We start from the raw sequence: 18449 nt of genomic DNA on the forward strand, positions 1-18449 counted from the left end.
TTTAGGGACTTCCCTTGTGGCATAGAGGTTAAGAATCTGCCTGCTAATGCAGGGGACATGGGTTCCATCCCTGGTCCAGGAAGATCCCACATGCCGTGGAGCAACTAAGCCCATGCACCACAACTACCGAGCCTGCGCCCTAGAGCCCGTGAGCCACAACTACTGAAGCCCGTGCACCTAGAGCCCGTGCTGCACAACAAGAGAAGCCACCGCAATGAGAAGCACGCACACCGCAACGAAGAGTAGCCCCTGCTCGCTGCAGCTAGAGAAAGCCTGCGCGTAGCAATGAAGACCCAACGCAGCCACACATACATACATAAATACATAAATATACATATATATATATAAAAGAAAGAAACAGTTTAACCTACTGAGTCTACTAGCCTACTCTGTACTCAGTTCCCCCGGTGTAACATGAAATCCAGATTTATGCTTATACAAACTAACATTTGGAAATAAGCATTAATAAATAAAAAAATACATTCATCATTGCTAGAGTAGTTTAGATCTTACTGTGTGTTCCATAGCCATTGAATTTCTATTTTGCCTTTCTTTACATGTGCATAACTAATAGACTCATTGCAATAGTTTATGCCTGTTTTCCCTGCTACTTTAACAACTGAACGGAGGTAGGGCCCTTTCTTGTTTTAATGACTGTAGAATCCTTGGAATCTGCAGTACTATGTGGCACACGGCGGGCAGTGAAGAGTGTTCTGTGGTTCTACTGATTGAAGTTATCCTATCACAGGGCTCACGGTACTTTTAGAAGTGAAAATTAATACTAGCTGTTAGAACAGATGCACGCAAATTCTCAGTGATGGATAGTAGCTTTACTGGCAGGGTCTGGAACAGTGGTGCTCCTGTGTCACTAGTGATGGGGGCACAGTGAGAAATCCTGGCAGAGCCTCCATCACCAGCGACACACAGGAGCACCCCCGTTCCAGACCCTGCCAGTAAAACTATTATTAACTATTACAGTTCTGTTGAGCCTGCAAAAACTATCAATTGACTTTTTTCACCCAGCCTTATACACCCTTCCCCACCAGAAAGCAGGTGAAGGAAAGATACTGAATCGGCATTTGAAAGGATTTCACTTCTCTCCTTTCCAAGCCACCCTTCAGTGTGACCAATATCAGTGATTATGTTATGAAACTAGAGAGTAAACATTTAATTTACGTTTTTGTTTGGTTGTGAAGACGTAGATGTACACACACACACACATACACACACACAAAGAGAAAGAGAAAGAGAAAGACAGAGTGAGAGAGTACTTGCAAGTGTTTTAGAGAATGTCTCAAAACATTCAACATTCAAAACAGAGAACAGTTCTGCTGGAAGATTAATATTCATTCTCACATAGTGCTGGGTAAATTTGAAATTAAAACCTCAATTCCTTGATTCATATCAATAAAGGGATATTTCCAAGAACCTCTTTTTCACATCAAAACATTAATTTGTCAAAGCAAACAATGTCCTTCTTTTTGCAAATGCTTATTACCTTTTCAGACTATTCCTAAACTGCACGTTCTTTCTTATTAAAATTCAGCTATAGATATGTTGGCCATTCAAGACAGATGCTGAAATTTTTAATTTTCTAATAGGTTACCTTCAAGTGCTGAGTGATCACCAAGAACTGGAAATGGTGGATAATCTGCCTCTGTGATCCCAGAATAGAGCTCACAGAACCTTTGGGTAATCAACGTATAGAACAGCATCACAGCACTGGGGTGGTTTAAACATGGACAAACTGGTATAGGTAATGTGGTTGAGAATCAAATCACTGAAGTACTGAAGATTAAACAGAATTAATGAATATTATGCTGCAGTCTCCATAAATGAGCCAACAAATATGCAGCAAAATCCTGAACTGCAGCCTTGAAATAAGGAGCTTAATGTAATTCAATGTTTATTGGTTGCCTAGAAACTAACTTAGAAGGGGGTTGGGCAGGCAGGACTACAAAACATGAAGGGTTCATAGGTTTAATAAGGAAATTATTAACTCTGAACTGTGTGGCGATGTGAGATATAAGTTCTCCAGTGGTCTCCTCTTCCACAAGCCCCTTAATATATTAGAAGGCAAGGTTAGGGGGCATGCAGAGAGGTTGCTATACAATGACAGAGCAGTGGTTAGGGCTCCAGGCAATCATGGACAGCAAACGTCATCATATTCAAACCTGCCGTCATTGCAACCAGAGATTATCTCCCCTTCTTGACAAACTGCATCTGTGGGTAAAGCTTGCTTATTGATTTTTCCTAAAATATCTTTCTCGAAACATACCGCTTAGGACTTGGTTATTACATGAGAAATTTCACCAGTTAGTTAGATTACTAAGGATGCTAAACATTTAAAAAAGGACAGGTAGGGGATGGGAGAGAGAGTTAGAAGACAGTTGAGTAGCTTTTATGATAAGAAAATTAACAGGCTGTGAAATGGGGCATGCGACTTCATTCAAGAGCCTTTTGGAAGAGGAGGGACTAGTTTTTAAGTTTTAATTGCAAACCACAATGTCTTAAGGAGTCACTGATATCACTCGTGTCAGAATCCCTGTCATCAGTTCAGCTTCTTGTTTTCATTCAGATATAGAAACTGAAGAGCTGATGCCCAGGTGGCAATTGAAGAGGTATCATTTTAGCATTTCCTCTAAAACCATTAAGTAAATAGCCCTCTCACTTTTAGCACAGTGCCCACGCAGTGCACGTGCAGTGCACACACAGGAGACATCGTGCTTTAGCATCTTAGCTTGAAAGAGCTGCTCAGGGAGGACATATTTTCTCCTAATTATTCTTGACAGGAATTAGGTCAGATTAATTAGTTTAAAATTCACCTGAACAACAGTGTCTTTGCTAATTACTTCAGGGCATATACATAATTCATTTACAACAGGGAAAAAAAGGAAAAGACTAGGGGAGAATTCAAACCCTGACCCCTTTGGTGGACAATTCATAAAAAGAGGTCCCTTTGTGACCTAAAAGGGGGCATAGGGAGCAGAGAGTATCTGGAGCCTTTAATTCAGAACGAGGATAAATGTTTCTTTATATAACTATCCCTATTTATATATTTATGTGTTTTAAAGTATCCATATTTAAATTATTTTTAAAGATACATTTAAAACTAGTTTAGAATATATATGTCAGAGTAAGACAGTGAGTGGTTAAGAACATGAATTTTAGAGAAAAGATTTTCCCAGCTCAACCCCTTGCAAGCTTTGAGACCTTGGGCAACGTACATACCTCTTGAAGGTTCAGGTTGTCCTTGTTAAACTAATAGTAGCATTTAGCACCTACCTTATGGCTTTTGTAAGAATTAAAATATGAGATATGTAAACCACAGCATGTGACAAAGAGTAAGTAATATTTGTTAGGTATTATCACTTCTACAGAAACATAGGAAATTAAATAAATGTTTGCCTAGACACTTTTAAGCTAGTCCTAAAAATTATCTTTAAAATGAATTATACCTGTTGGCTTGAACTGCATTAGAAAAGCCCCTTTAAATTTAGGTTCAAATTTCTACAGGGAAAGATGGATTAAAATATTTCAGTAGACTAAATATCCACTGATATTAAGCAAAAGTCAAAACTGTCCAGGGGCTCTCAGGCTGATAGGAGAGTGTTAGTGCGTATTACTTGTCCAGGGTCCTACTCAGGTCTCTGAAAGCATTTCGAAACCATTGATTTGTCAGAGAAGCCCAAATGAAGATTTTTATATGAAATCTCCTAATATTTAAATGCTTGCTCAGAGGTTTTTTAATAATCATATGAGACAAACTTATTCTCACATCGGTTTTTATTAACTGAAGAATTCTAGGATAAATTATGGATTTGGGAACTCATAATCCAGCATTTAGATACATATAAACTGAAGACTAATTTTGCTGAGAAAACAAACTAGGTTCAGCCTCTGTTACAAAGGATCGTTTTGATTTCCTTCTCAAATACTAGAATATATTTACAGCTTAAAAATTAGATGGAATAGAAGCCATTAAAATTGATGACATTGAAGGAAGGAAATAGAAATATTTTCCAAATGCAGACCCAAGTTGAAAATACAACTTGTAACACCATCTGCATCAGCGCCATCTATTTTGTTGCCTAACACATATGTTAACATCATTGTCACTACTTTAATTTACACATCTCTCTTGAAAAACAACTGGATACTGAAGAGAATGCACGCCTCACCAGGCATGTGAGGCAGGAGTCTGGATGGTGCTAATCACATGTGGCCAAGAAGACGCTTTCTTATTTGCCATGAAGGAACTGTGTGTCTTAACACTATCATTAATCTACAAGGACAAAATGTGAATAGAATCCTTTGACTATTTTAGGGTGAAACTCAGCTATTACAGTGAAAAAAAAAAAAGGAAACAAATGTGCTTAGGGTGGGGTGGGAAAAAGAATGCAACTATCTTAAATTGCCAAATGGCTGATTGGAATAATCATCAGGTACTGGTCATTCCTGGTGTTGTGTCTTCTCTTCTGCAGAGTAACAAATGCTCGTGAGATACTGAGTCTGAGGAGGTCACAGATGCCCGCATTTCTCCTCATTGAGGAGGTAGCTGAGTTGGTTGGATGTGAATAAAATGCTCAGAAACAGAATAATTAAAACAATAACAAGACTTCCCTGGTGGTGCAATGGTTAAGAATCCACCTGCCAATTCTGCATTGGCAGAATGCACCTGCCAATGCAGGGGTTCGAGCCCTGGTCCGGGAAGATCCCACATGCCGCAGAGCAACTAAGCCCGTATACCACAACTACTGAGCCTGCGCTCTAGAGCCCGCGAGCCACAACTACTGAAGCCCACAAGCCTGAAGCCCGTGCTCCACAACAAGAGAAGCCACCGCAATGAGAAACCCACACAATCGCAACGAAGAGTAACCCTGGCTCGCCACAACTAGAGAAAGCCTGCGTGCAGCAATGCAGACCCAACGCAGCCAAAGATAAATAGCTAAATTAATTAATTTTAAAAAATAAAATAAAATAACAACAGGCGCCCTATTATCTTTGCGGAAATGAAAGAGGCAAACAGATTTTCGCTCATTCTGTTTCTGTTTCTCACGGGTAAATAAGCGGTAGCTGGCTTTGGGTAAGAGCTAGCTTTCCAGAGTGAGGAGGCTCACCCGAGAAAAGGCTAAGCTTTTCAGTAAAAAGGAGATTAAGCTTCTTTTACTTCACAGCCTAATGTTTTTGTTAAACTCTTATTACAGTACCTAGGTCCCAAAATAATTTTGGGTTGAGTTATAGGAGCAGAAGGGGTAATAGGTCAAGAGTTATGAGGGTGTTTTCTCATGTAAATGGTGGTTTGATATTGTTGATATGATACATATATTTACCTCATTGTGTTATGATTAATACAGAAAGAGTGTATAGGGCAGTAATACTGTCTTAGCCCCTATGAGGAAAATGGTGATATTGGACTAGAAGAAAGATATTACTACAAATAGTTCTCTGATTAAGTTGATTGTGGGGGGCAGGGCTAGGTCTGTAAGATTTACTAGTAGTCATTATGTTGCCATTAGTGGAAGAAATGTTTGTAGACCACGGACTAAAATTATGTTTCGGCTATGAATACGCTGATAATTTGAATTTGCCAGGCAAAATAATATAGATGATGTGAGGCTGTGGGTGATTATTAGGGCCCTAGTTCCTATAGAACTTGAAGGTGTTTGGGTAAGAAGAGCTACTATGACAAGTGACACGTGCTTAACGGAGGTGCATGTGATGAGCTATTTTAAGTCTGTTTGGTGCAAGCAGATTGAGCTCATTATAATTACTCCTTAGAAGGACAATATAAGGAATGGGTACCCCACATACTTTGCTATGGGTTTCAGGATTACTGTGATTCGTAGCCACCAAGTTTGTGTAGTAGGGCTGCAAGAATCATAGATCAGGCGATAAGGGCTTCTACGTGCATTTTTGACATCACAGGTGTAACCCATAAAGGGGTATTTTTACTATAAAAGCCACTTTACACACTAATCGTGTGAAAATATGGGATCAAAAGTTAGATATTGTTTGGGCTCAGTACTGCATTGTTAAAGTTTAGTGAGCCTGTAGTATTTTGGATAGACATTAGTGCAACTAGAAGTGGAAGGGATGCCACTAGTGAGTAAAATAAAAAAATAGAGTCCTGCATTAAGCCGTTCTGTTGGGTTTCCTCATCAAGTTATAATAACTAATGTTGGGACTTGTGTTGCTTCAAATAAGTTGTAGAATGGAATCATTTCTGTGGCCTTGAATGTTAAGATTAAGAATATATGTAGTATGATTAATATAGTAATAGACAGTTTGTTTGCTTTTTTCCCAAGCCAGTGATTCTTTAGGTAGCTGGAATTGCCTAGCTCTGAGTGTTAGTGGTAAGAGTCATGTAGTTCGAGTTGGTAAAGGTGCTGACAGAGGGTCAGAGAAGAATAAAGTTAAGGCTGTTGTTAGAAAGGTAAAGACTAACAAAACTAATTAGTATGCTGTAGGTTGTGGTGTGAATTCAAATTATATTGCTTTTTGATAAACATGTTAGTGGCATGAATATAATAGTTAGAACAGTAATTTTTAACACTGGAGAACGTGTGTATTTTGTATGCAATCAATGCCATAGGTGTTTGATAATATTCCTAGCAGGGATAACCTAGTGCAGCTTTTCAGGTTATGAATGTTAGTCAGATGACGAGTATTATGCTAGCTAGAGTGAAATGGACATTTAGAATTATTAGGGTTGCTATAATGAATAATGATAATATTATTTCTTCCTGACATAGTAGAGAAGATATTAAGTGAGATCAATAAATTAAGAGCCCTATAAGGGAAACTGTGAATGCTGGAATAATATTTATGTAGACAAAAGATACTCAGTAATTATGAATTTAATCATAGTTTAATGAGACAAAATCATTTGTTTTCATTTAAACTAATTATCATATTTGTGTCATTCTGATCACTTTTGAGTTCACTCACAGGCTATACTTATTGCTAGTAGTGAGATCAGGATTAGTGCTATGATGAGTATTGTTTTTAGGTTGCTAGTTTGGACTGCTCAGGGCGGGGGCCGAAGGGGGGCAATTTCTCTCGATCAAGGGGAGAAATGTAACGGCTACCAGGAAAATCTTTATGGAAAATCCTATGGGGTCAGATCCGCATTTGTAAGGACTTGATTCTTCTGTATCTGTCTTTACTAGGGGAAGTCAGAATTCGCTAAGTACAAGTAGTGAAGCTAGTACTATGTTTGTGGTTAATGCTATAAGGTTTATTATTCTTTTCAGATTGTACTAATTGACTGGAAGACAACTAATTGATACTAAAAGAACACACCCTCAACTCCATTTCACTGTACAGTAGAAACTAACACAACATTGTAAAACAACTATACCCCAATAAAAGAAAAAACAGAATAGACCCTCATCAATAAATGGGGATGTAGAGAAACAGCCATACTATGTCTACAAAGTGTATCAGGCAGTGGCTTCAAATCTGAAATGATTTGAAACTGTAGTTGGCACAGGCAGCAGACAATGAGGAAAAGTAGAGCCAATGATCACGTGTAGGCCATGGAAACCTTTGGTTATGAAGACTGTTGACCTGTGTACTCCATCTGAGATTGTAAAAGCTGTTTCATAATATTCTGAGGCTTGCAGTAGTGTAAAGTAAACTAGGGAGATTGTAATAAAAAGAGCTTGAGGAATATGTTTACAATTTCCTTCTATCAAGCTGTCGTGAGCTTGGGTAATAGGTACTCCAGAGGCCAGTAAGACAGGTGTTGAAAAGTGGTACTTCTAATGGATTTAGGGGGTGAATGCCTGTTGGTGGTTAGCAACCACCTAGTTCAAGTGTAAGGGCAAGACTTGAGTGATGAAAACCTCAGAAGAAGCCTATAAAAAAGAGAACCTCTGAAATAATAAACAGAATTATGCCATATCAACATCCTTTTTGAATGAAACTGGTGTGTCATGGCCTTGAAAAGTGCTTTCCCTGGTGATGTCTCATCATCATTGACATATTGTTAACATACTAGTTAATCAGCCCGAGGATAATAAAAAAGTTGAGTTAAAATGGAATCATATGACTAGATGAGATGTTAAGAGAAGGGCTAAGAGGGCTCCTGTAAGAGGTCAGGGACGAGGATTTACTATATGATACGCATGGGTTTGGTGAGTCATTAGGTGTCATTGTGTAGGTAGAGGCTCACTCACAGGGTGAGCACGTTAGCTTGAATAAGGGCTACTGCATACTCGAGAAAAGTGAGAAGAACAAGACTAATAAATATAATGAGGGCTGTGGGAGGATTCATGCTTAATAGGGAAAGGGATGCTCCTCTGATTAGGTGAATTAACAGGTGACTGGCTGTGATACTGTCTGTTAGTCGTAGGGCTAGGGCTATTGGTTGGATAAATAAGCTAATAGTTTCAATAATTACTAGCATCGGGATAAGAGGGATTGGTGCCCCAGGTGATAGAAAGCGGCCTACAGATGCTTTTGCTTTATGGCAGAAGCCAGTGATCACAGTGCCTGCTCATAAAGGGACCACTGTGCCTAAGGTTATTGAAAGTTGCGTAGGGACGCAAATGAGTTCAGTAAGAGGCCTAGTAAGTTTGTTGGCCAATGAATAAGGGACATAAGGATTAGTGTTCTGGTTTGTCCTTTATAGTTCTGGATGTTCATTATTTGTTCTGACATAAGCTGAAGAAGTCATTGTTAAAGAGAAATTATGTGGTTATTAATCAGTCGGTTGAGTGCGGGGGAAAAATACCTGGAAACATAATAATTAAAAATAACAACAGTCAGTCCTAGTATCGCTGGGGTAATAAAAGAAGCAAATAGATTTTTGTTCATTCTGTTTTTGTTTCTCAAGGGTTAAATAAGAGGTAGCTTTTTTTTCTCGGTGAGAGCTAGCTATCTAGAACGGAAAAGCTCTAAGAGAAGAAAGCTAGCTTTATCAATATCAGTATCAATATCAATACTTTGTACATAATCTTTGTATTTCTTGTATCAACCAGCTGTAACCGATATTATCATTGCCACTGGCAGGGCCAGCACATCAAGGAGTCAAGATGTGGGGTCTGGGTGAAAAAGATACAGATGAAAATCTTTAACATAGACCATCTGAGATCTTTGCCTACCTCATAAAACTGTTTCAGCATTAAATTTTACATAAGAAATATTTTAGCAATGTCTTGATATACAGTTACTCTAAAATAATAGAGGATGTTATTGTTGGTATGGTTGTGGCTTTTATCTTTATCAAATAAAACCTAGTCCTAAATTTAAAGAGGTTCCAATTGAAATAGAGAACATTAACATGGAATGCAAGCAAATGAGAACCAGAAAAAAAATATCATGAATAAAATTTCATTGTAGTATTTGACTACATTATTGATTGTTTTTATCGTTATGAAATATGAACACCTGCTCTTTCGTGAATGTCAACTCTGGGTTGAACTGTGTTAGGTGCTTTACATACACAATCTCATTTAATCATCCTAACATCACTCTAAGGTAGGCATTACTATAATCCTCGTTGTAAATATGAGGAAATTGAGCTTAAATGAAGTTCAATATTGTTCTCAAAGTCCCCCGGATGGTGGTGATGCTTAAGCTATGATAGCAGATATTGATCTCAAGCAGGTAGCAGGATGTAAGGACTTCCATCCTTCTGCCCCACTGGACCCCACAGTACACCATCTAAATTTGTTTGGGCATATTTACACCATCTCTCTACTGTTATGTGTTTGCAAGAAACGATGGAGGTGGAGTGGCAGCTCATGTGATGGAAAGGGTAGAAAAACTCAGTTCCACGTTTAGCCCCATGGATGTGGATCACCACTAGGGGTCAGGCTAATATTCAGGCATATTTCAGTATTTTTTGGCATAACCATAATGCACAAAACACAAAGCAGCACCTTAATTTGCTCCCCAATATCCAAATGTAAAACAGAACAGCTCTTTGGAAAAGTATTTGGTAGTTTCTTAGAAATTTCGACATAAACTTAACACACAACCCATTCTTTTTATTGCTGAATTGTATAATATAACGATTCATAAGTTGATAAGATGAAAAGCTCCACAAAAATTAGAGATAAGAGCAGGCCAAGGGTGAGATAAGACTTTGACTCACGCTGTTTCCTTCCTAAAACATTCACCCCTACCCATATCCTGCTGTAGCAACCTCCTCCATCCCTTCTAACTTCTTTTAAAAGATTTTGTCTCTGCTTCATGTCTCTTCATCCTCATATCATATTCAACCCTCAGTCCACTGCAATCTGGCTTCAGCCCACATTATTCTACTAAAACTATTCTTGCCAACTTTGTTATGACCTCCCTTTTGTTACATGTAGTAGGTGTATTCCAGCCTTCATCTTTACTTCCTGTCTCAACACTTCTGGCCCTGTCGATGATTCCTTCTCTTATACTGATTCTCTTTCCATGTAATTAGTGATATTTTATACTTTTAATTTTCCTTCCACACCTATAGTTACTTCTTCACCAGCCTTATTTCCGGGTTCCTCCTCCTCTGTCCATCTTTTATGTGCTGATACTACTTAGGCTCCTATGCAAGATCCACTTTTCCTTTTACTTTAAAGTGGGGTCAGAGGATCATCTGCATCAAAATCATGGTAAGGGACTCTATTTGTCAAGCGTATAGATTTGTGAGCTACATCCTATACCTACTCAGTAAGACTCTGGAGTTGGTGCCCAGGATTCTGAATTTTATCACACCTCCTGGGTAATTCATCTGACCCCAAAGTTTGAGAATCTCTTCAACATCTTCCCTGGGTAATATCGTCCATTCCTAAATGCTCAATTACCATCCACCTGATAAAAGTTCTAAACTTTATATCTCTAGGTCACATCTCATTCCTGAGCTTCAAAATCCACAGGCCCAAATTTCTGCTAGCCATTTCATTTAGAGTCCTACAGAAACATAAAACTTTCTATGCCCCAAATGATCTCACTACCTTCACTTGCAAACTTCTGTGTTTTCTATCTTTGGAAGTGGAACCAGCCACCACTGCTGCAGATTCCAGAAATCTAATTAGCTTCCCTGACCTCATATCCTCACCCTCCTCTACTTCCAAACAGCTGCGAAGCTCTCTCAATTTAATCTTCTAAAAAATGATGATTCCAGCTACTTCTCTCCATCAACACTTAGTGCTATTCTAGTTGAGGCCAGCATCATGTATCATCTGGAACCACTATAGCAGATTCCAAAAGAGTCCCTCAGCCTCTAGACTTAGGCTCTCACCTAACCGTGATCTTTTCTTCACACTGAAATGACTTTTCTAAAATGTGAACCTGACCAGGCAGCTTCCTTATTTAAAACCTTACTACAGAATCCCAATGCTCTTAGAAGGATGGTCATGCTTCCATGGTACAACCTCAGCTTACTGTCTCAGTCTTACTTATTATCCCCAGTTCCTGTTTTATCTTTTAAGAATTCTACCTTTTAGTTAAATTTAACTTCTCTTCTTCGAAGAACACCACATCCTCTTTTGTCTCCATACTTTCACATATTATGCTCACTGTGACTGAAAGATTCTTCTCCATCTCTTTGCTTGGCTGAATTCTACTAATACTTCAGGTATCACCTTCCATATCACTTTCCCTGGGAACTCTCTCTGACCAGCCCCCCCACCAAATTCAAATAAGAGGATCCTGCGGTGTGTGATTATAATACGCTGTACCAACCCCATCATAGCACTTATTATCGTGCATTTTAAGCTTCAGTTTACTTAACCTTTCCTGCACTAGACTATAAGTCTAATGGAGGCTGGAACCACGTGACCACAACTTGGAATGTGCCACTATATATCTACGGAATGATTCAACAGGTGAATGACTTTTTAAAAAACAACCACAATCTAAAAAAACATGTTACAATCTTATATTTTCAGCTTTCATATAATCGAATTAAAATCAAGACTGGGAAATTACATTCTAGATCTTTAAATGATAATATGAACATTATTTTAATATAATATTTGAATTTTTAAGAATATATACGTATAAATTTATTAATATTTTAGGGAAAAGTATTAGACAGTGTTCACAATTCATAATTTCAGAGCCACCTCAGGATGAGCCATAATAAATTATATAAAATTCTTTTCACATATTTGGATATAAGAAATACCACTATAAATTTTAAGCTATTTAACATTGTATTCCTATTTAATAGTACCACAAATTGAATAAAGTTCTTATTTAAATAGACATGAAAAGGAGTCTTGTTCAAGGTCTTTTATCCCTGTTTATTCACTTTCTCTGAATGAATGGAATTTGAAAAGCTATAATATACATTCCCTTATTTGAAAACATATTTTCCTCCTCTAAAACTCATTTTTTTACTCTGTAGATTTCACGATGACCTCTTCACTGGCAATTTCAAGGTACTTCACTTACTTTTGCATGTGGGCTTTTTAAATAGAACCTGACCGCTTTGAACTTTTGTATTTGAAATCCAGAAAGCAAATTCTCCTAGGGTTCCACATTAGGATTCTTCAGCTAGAAGCTAAGACTGGATATGCATAAAATCAAATATTCAAGCCCTAGAAGTCTGTTCTCATGCCTCCTCACTCAGTGGCCATTCCATAGCAAACTCAGCTCTGGACAGCTCCCTCAGAAATTCATCAAGGTGGGGGAATTCATCATAGATCCAATTCAAGGTGTTGTTACATTGCCACCTCATGACAAATCAGAGCTACGCAACTTCAGAGGACATTGGTATATCCACTGGGATATAGAAATTGATAACAGAGCTGGAAGGTTAATTTTTGCCTTCATATAAATGCTAAACAATTTTTAAAGATGCAAATAATGGAGTTTGGAAGACTAGTTCCTTCACTTACTAGTTGTGTGACCCTAAAGCAAGTAAGATAATGTTTTTTAATGAGCATATATCAAATTAAAAATAAAGTGTGGCTTAAGTATACCACAAATGGCATCACACAGGTCCGAAATTGAGTTCTTTTAAAGGGCTGGTTTGTGAATTACATAAGAATATGAGATATAACTCAATATACTAGCATACTCCCTGGTACTGTACACCATTCTGGTTAGCACCAATGGCTCCCAATGACAGGACACTGCACTGCCTGGAAGAAAGTGTCATGATATCAAACAACAGGGCAGAACTCCACCAAGTAATACTGAATACTTTTATTAAGGAAACAGAAAAAGAAAAGAAAATATGAAATAGTGGCAGTTTCTTTGCACAAAAGCTGAGTAAAACTTGTTACCCTCAGGGGAGAAGTTTCTTGAATTGGGAAATCATACCCTGAGCTGAGAGTTTGGAACATTTGTTCACAAACCTATTATCCTTTCTATAGCTTCACATTAAACATCGCAACTAGTTTATTCCCTTACCATCTGGGCCAGTAGGCCAAATTCTACCCTGAATTTTTCATTCCTATATTCCCTGTGGCTGTTTTTACTGATCTGCATGCCCTTTCTCAACAAAAAGTGGCTTTACTCCTCCCTTTCTAATTTTCAGAAACATCTTTGTCATCCTTATGACCTTTCAGTGAGGGACATTCAGCATAAAGGGGAAAAAATATGTAAAAGCATCTTTGTGATGGTTGGCAGAAGATATAAGAGCTGATATCTGTGCCCTTGGGTGATTATGTACCCACTGGGGCTCCAGGTTTCTCATCTGCTCATCTGTGAGATCAGGAGAGTGATCATAAATACTATTATAAGTTTTTTTTTCTCTAACAAAGTAACTTTCATATACATTATCTCATTTAATCCTTATAATATCCTTATATCCCTATGAGGCAGATAACACACCCAGCAACATTTCATAATGGTATTATACAAATCCGCAGAGGTGAATATGAATCACTGCGCCAGTCAAAAACTCTCATTTAAGGCCGGAGGGAAGATTACTTGTTAACATGCAACAAATATTTCCTGAACACCTACTGTGTGTTTACCACTGTATCTACACAATAAGGATGGAGTAATGAACAAGTTAGAACACACCCCTGTCCTTAGCAAGCTTACATACGAGAGTGGAGAAAGACTATAAAGTAGGAAACCAAATAATAAACTAGATGATTTAGAGAGGGACATAGCACCATGAAGATAATAAAGCAATATACAACTTGGAATGGATTTGAGGCAAATTGTGCCAGAAGCAGATTTTCTTTAAGTGGCTAAAACAAAGTAAAAAGCAAGTAACAATAAAAGAAAATGTTTCCGGTACAGGACCAGCAGTACAAAAAAATAGTGTACGAGTACCTGGATAAAACACCCGTTTTGCAATAGTGCAACTTTTAAGTACATATTGTTGACTGTCCACAGTCTACGCAGAGTTACAACTCCACACTTCAACAACAACATGCTGACAGTTCCTAAAGAAAACTACTTAAAAAAAAAGGCATAACCCAGATGTTCCCTCATTTGACCAACTCCATCTAAGTTTAGATGTGCAGAAGGGCCTATTAGAGATATCCAGAGTAAGCCACATGCAACATGTTACTTGATCAATTTTTCTAAAATAAGGTTTCAGGACAATGACAGTAAGATAAGGGAAGAAAACATGGAGGAATGAAGTCCTAATTACTATACATGCATATTTTTTTGACAATAGGGGGAAACCTTTTACAGATAAGTTACAAAGAAAAGTCAAATAAACAATTTTGTACAAGAAATTTAACACGTTCTGTACAATGTCTTCACTTTGCTGTCATCATTTGTACAAACTCTTCATAGTTTACTTGATCATCACCATCAATATCTGCTTCCCTGATGATTTCATCAACCTCTTCATCTGTTAACTTCTCTCCAAGGTTTGTCATCACATGGCGGAGCTCTGCTGCACTAATATAGCCATTACCATCCTTATCAAACACAAGGAATGCTTCTCTAATTTCTTCTTCACTGTCTGTGTCTTTCATTTTTCTTGCCATCATTGTCAGAAATTCCGGGAAGTCAATTGTGCCGTTACCATCAGCATCCACCTCATTAATCATGTCCTGTAACTCTGCTTCTGTGGGATTCTGCCCAAGAGACCTCATTACAGTTCCCAACTCCTTTGTTGTTATAGTTCCATCACCATCCTTGTCAAATAGTGAAAAAGCTTCTTTGAATTCTGCAATCTGCTCTTCAGTCAGCTGGTCAGCCATGCTGCAAGCGCTACCGGTCTCCGGGACTCGACTACTCAACCACTCAGCTCGTTTGCTCCACTCGGACTAATTCTGTTCTGCTACTTTAATAGACTTATTTTATGCCTAACAGAAACTCAATACATGGTTGATGAGTAAATCTCCAATCAGAATTCATCCCTCCGTTACCTCTATGCCTAAGGAACGGAGTCTGAATCTGTTGTAACAATACTCCCTGTGTGGAAGTCTGGAAAGAAAGTAGAAAGATTTTTGACAAGGACAGTGATTGAAGAAAGAAACAGATTTGAGAGATTCCAGAGAAAGAAGCAAGGACCACGATGACGAGGGGGAGGTGAAATTTTGGGGGGATTCTGGGTGGGTGCAATGAGGAAGGAGGAAAGCTCCAGAATGATGGCCAGGTTTGGCGTGAATAAATGGCTAAACTATCAGTTCTCCCAAAAGAGGGTTACCTGATTTATAATGTTTGACACATCCCTTATCACACAAAAGTGCTCGATTGCTTGAATTGTTTTGAATAGTATGTTTTCCTTAGTGCTAATAATGAAAACATAATTAAAAGCATGTTTGTAGTGAGAGGCAATAAGTTCATTTTTGCACATGACAAATTTAAAGTTCTTATGGGACCACTAAGCAAAGAGGTCCCATTGCTTGCTGGATATATACGAATGGAGCAGATGGGAAATAGGGTCTAGATTTGTAGATGTGATGTTGATGAGGTTATTGAAAGCAACACAGTATAAAGAGAATATGTAACCTGAGAAGAGAAGAAGTCAGACATTGGAATATCAACATTTAGTGAAGCGATAGGTAACTATGATGAGAGAGGGGTGGAATAGCCAAAGGTGTAGGAGAAAGACCAGGGCAAACTGGTTTCACAGAATTCAAGGTGGAAAAAAAATCATGTAGAAGAGAGTACTCAACTGTGCATTTCACTGGATATAAATTTTATATCAATTAAAAAAAACCACTTACCCTCAGACATCCTTTACTAATTTGTTTTGGCCTAGATTGTTTTGCTTCTAGAGATTCACTGCCTCTGTTGGTATGTTGAAACAGCAGCCTCCAGTGGTTATGGTCATGGAGAACTAGGATTTATGGACTAGGTACGGTTTTTTCATATAGTACATGCTCAACAAAGTGAGTTGAACTAAATTAATTGTTCTTCAGTCACAAAGAAACAAATGTTTTGTGTGACGCTTTCTTAGGGCAAAGAACATTGGCTTAAAGTGAAGGTCCTGGGATTATGCTGGTAAAACAGTCAAGACTGTTTGCTTGAAATACTGATCCACGGTCCAATCGTTGTTTGCTGGCTGCTGTGGCAATCTGAAGCTCCCAAGATCAGCATCTTTGCTCTCCCTTCCCCTCAATTTTTGGTTGTTATGGTAGGGACAGCAAGCCAATAGTTATGCTTAGCTCTGAGTATATGATCAATTATTTCTTTCTTCATGGTATGCTTTCTTAAAAAGCCAAAAAGTGCATTTTTACCCTAACAAGCCTTTTAAAAGTTGCTCATAGTGTGCCACTGACAACAATAGTCCTAAATTTCAATTTCTACTCCACCTCTCAGACTTGCTTTATCTTTTTTAGATCTTTTCTTCTCATCTGACGAGAACATGTTTTTCCAGACCTCAAGAATATTGAGAACTCCACTGAGTCCACAACACCAGGCACTGGGGTCTTGCAGAGGCGCACAGTTACTAAACAGTTGCTGACCCTTCCTTATAGCTCTCTATCACTTTCTTGTTTCCACTCGTCCGACTTCGGAGCTCTCTTGAAAGCCCATCTCCCTTACGCTACATTAAGCCCCTCTCAATTCCACCCAACATTTTTCCATGGCTCCCTGCTTCCTTAATCTCTACTTCCCATCTATTCCCCTGGTAAAATTTAGCTTCTCTAAATTCTTCACTTATGTTTTGCATTGACATGCCTTATGTCCAGTCATTTCAGTGAAAGGAAATACCCTAAAAGGGAAGGATTCACCAAGAAGAATGAGGACCATTGATGGATTATACTTTTGCGTGTGACTTTGAAATTCCAAATTCATCTTCATTTTCAGCACGTGGTTATATCATATGATGAAGTGAAATATCAATATGTTTAAAAATATAATTTTGTATTTGTGACGAAATCTAATTTATTGAAATTATATTTCTATACACACACACACACACACAAATGGCTATGTTCACAGTTCCCTAAATCTACCATATTTTAGAAATGTAAACATTTTTATATTGGTAGCTACATTACCCCACTGTTTTACTTATTTTACTTAAAAAAAAAGAAAATATTTGCCTTCTTGTTAAAGGAAAGCTAAGTAAGGAAAAAAAAGTTACTTTAAAACTATAAAAAGATATATCAGAAGAAAAAAAAGTATGAGAGGCATCTAGGAATTTCAGAGTTTTCTCATGGGCATGGTGAAGTGAACACTAGAATCAAGTTAGAGTTCTACCACATACTATTCCTATGTTTCTGGAAAAGTCATGGAGTCTATATTCATGATCCATAGGGATGCTGTCAGAACCAACAAGATAACCTACCTAAAATTGCTGTGTGCTCTTGTGTTCTCCCAGAATTGTAGTGAATGGGAATTATTTGGATTGTGTGGAAACAAGTATATAAAGCAAGCTCCAGAAGAATTCCGTTTTCTTTGTTTTTCTGATCAGGTTCGATACTATGATCAGATGCATTATATAACCTCTAAATGCTCTTGTTCACTGTAGAATATAACTAAGTACTTCTATTCAAAACCAAGTCATGTTACCCATCTGACTATAATAACTCACACACTGGGTTGGCCAAAAGTTCCTTCGGGTTTTTCCGTGGATGTTACAAAAAATCCAAAGGAACTTTCTGGCCAACCCAATATTTTGAATTCAAAAATCTTTGGATTAGAATGCCTACGTGCCAATAACTCTAGCCATTGGTGTTGACATATAAAATGAAGGTAAATGCAGCATCTTTCTTACACATTTCACTACTGCTTAGCAAATGGCCCACAAAAGGAGTATAATACATATACTAAATTTGATGGCATAAATCAATGGATAAATGAATGACCGAATGAATGACATACAGAAGCTACGGCACGTTGAGGCAATGAATGCACTGAGTGACAGACGGGAGTCACGGAGTTGTGAAGTTGCTGGGAAGCCCACCTCACACTTCACATCTGGCAAACCATCACTCATTTTTGAAGCCCCAACAACGAAAAAAATCTTCCAGCTACACAGCTTCTGAACCTCAGGCAGGACTGCTCACTCAGAACTATGTCTAGCCCTCCTTAAGATCACCTGCCATGCTGCATGACAACTGGCACTGGCATTTGGCCTG

The 18449-nt window shown here is 38.2% G+C and overlaps 2 protein-coding genes across 2 annotated transcripts in view; one reads left to right on the forward strand and one right to left on the reverse strand.

Annotated features, from left to right (window-relative positions):
- The window catches only part of LOC125961791 (UDP-N-acetylglucosamine--peptide N-acetylglucosaminyltransferase 110 kDa subunit-like), a 247593-nt gene that overhangs the window by 173849 nt on the left and 55295 nt on the right, over positions 1-18449 (forward strand). The window lies entirely within an intron of this gene.
- On the reverse strand, positions 14661-15184 carry LOC125961828 (calmodulin-1-like). The gene has a single exon (XM_049700860.1). The coding sequence runs from the start codon at positions 15114-15116 to the stop codon at positions 14667-14669; it is 450 nt and encodes a 149-aa protein (XP_049556817.1). The 5' UTR covers positions 15117-15184; the 3' UTR covers positions 14661-14666.

This window comes from Orcinus orca, chromosome 17, assembly GCF_937001465.1.
Source record: "Orcinus orca chromosome 17, mOrcOrc1.1, whole genome shotgun sequence".
Lineage (NCBI taxonomy): Eukaryota > Metazoa > Chordata > Mammalia > Artiodactyla > Delphinidae > Orcinus > Orcinus orca.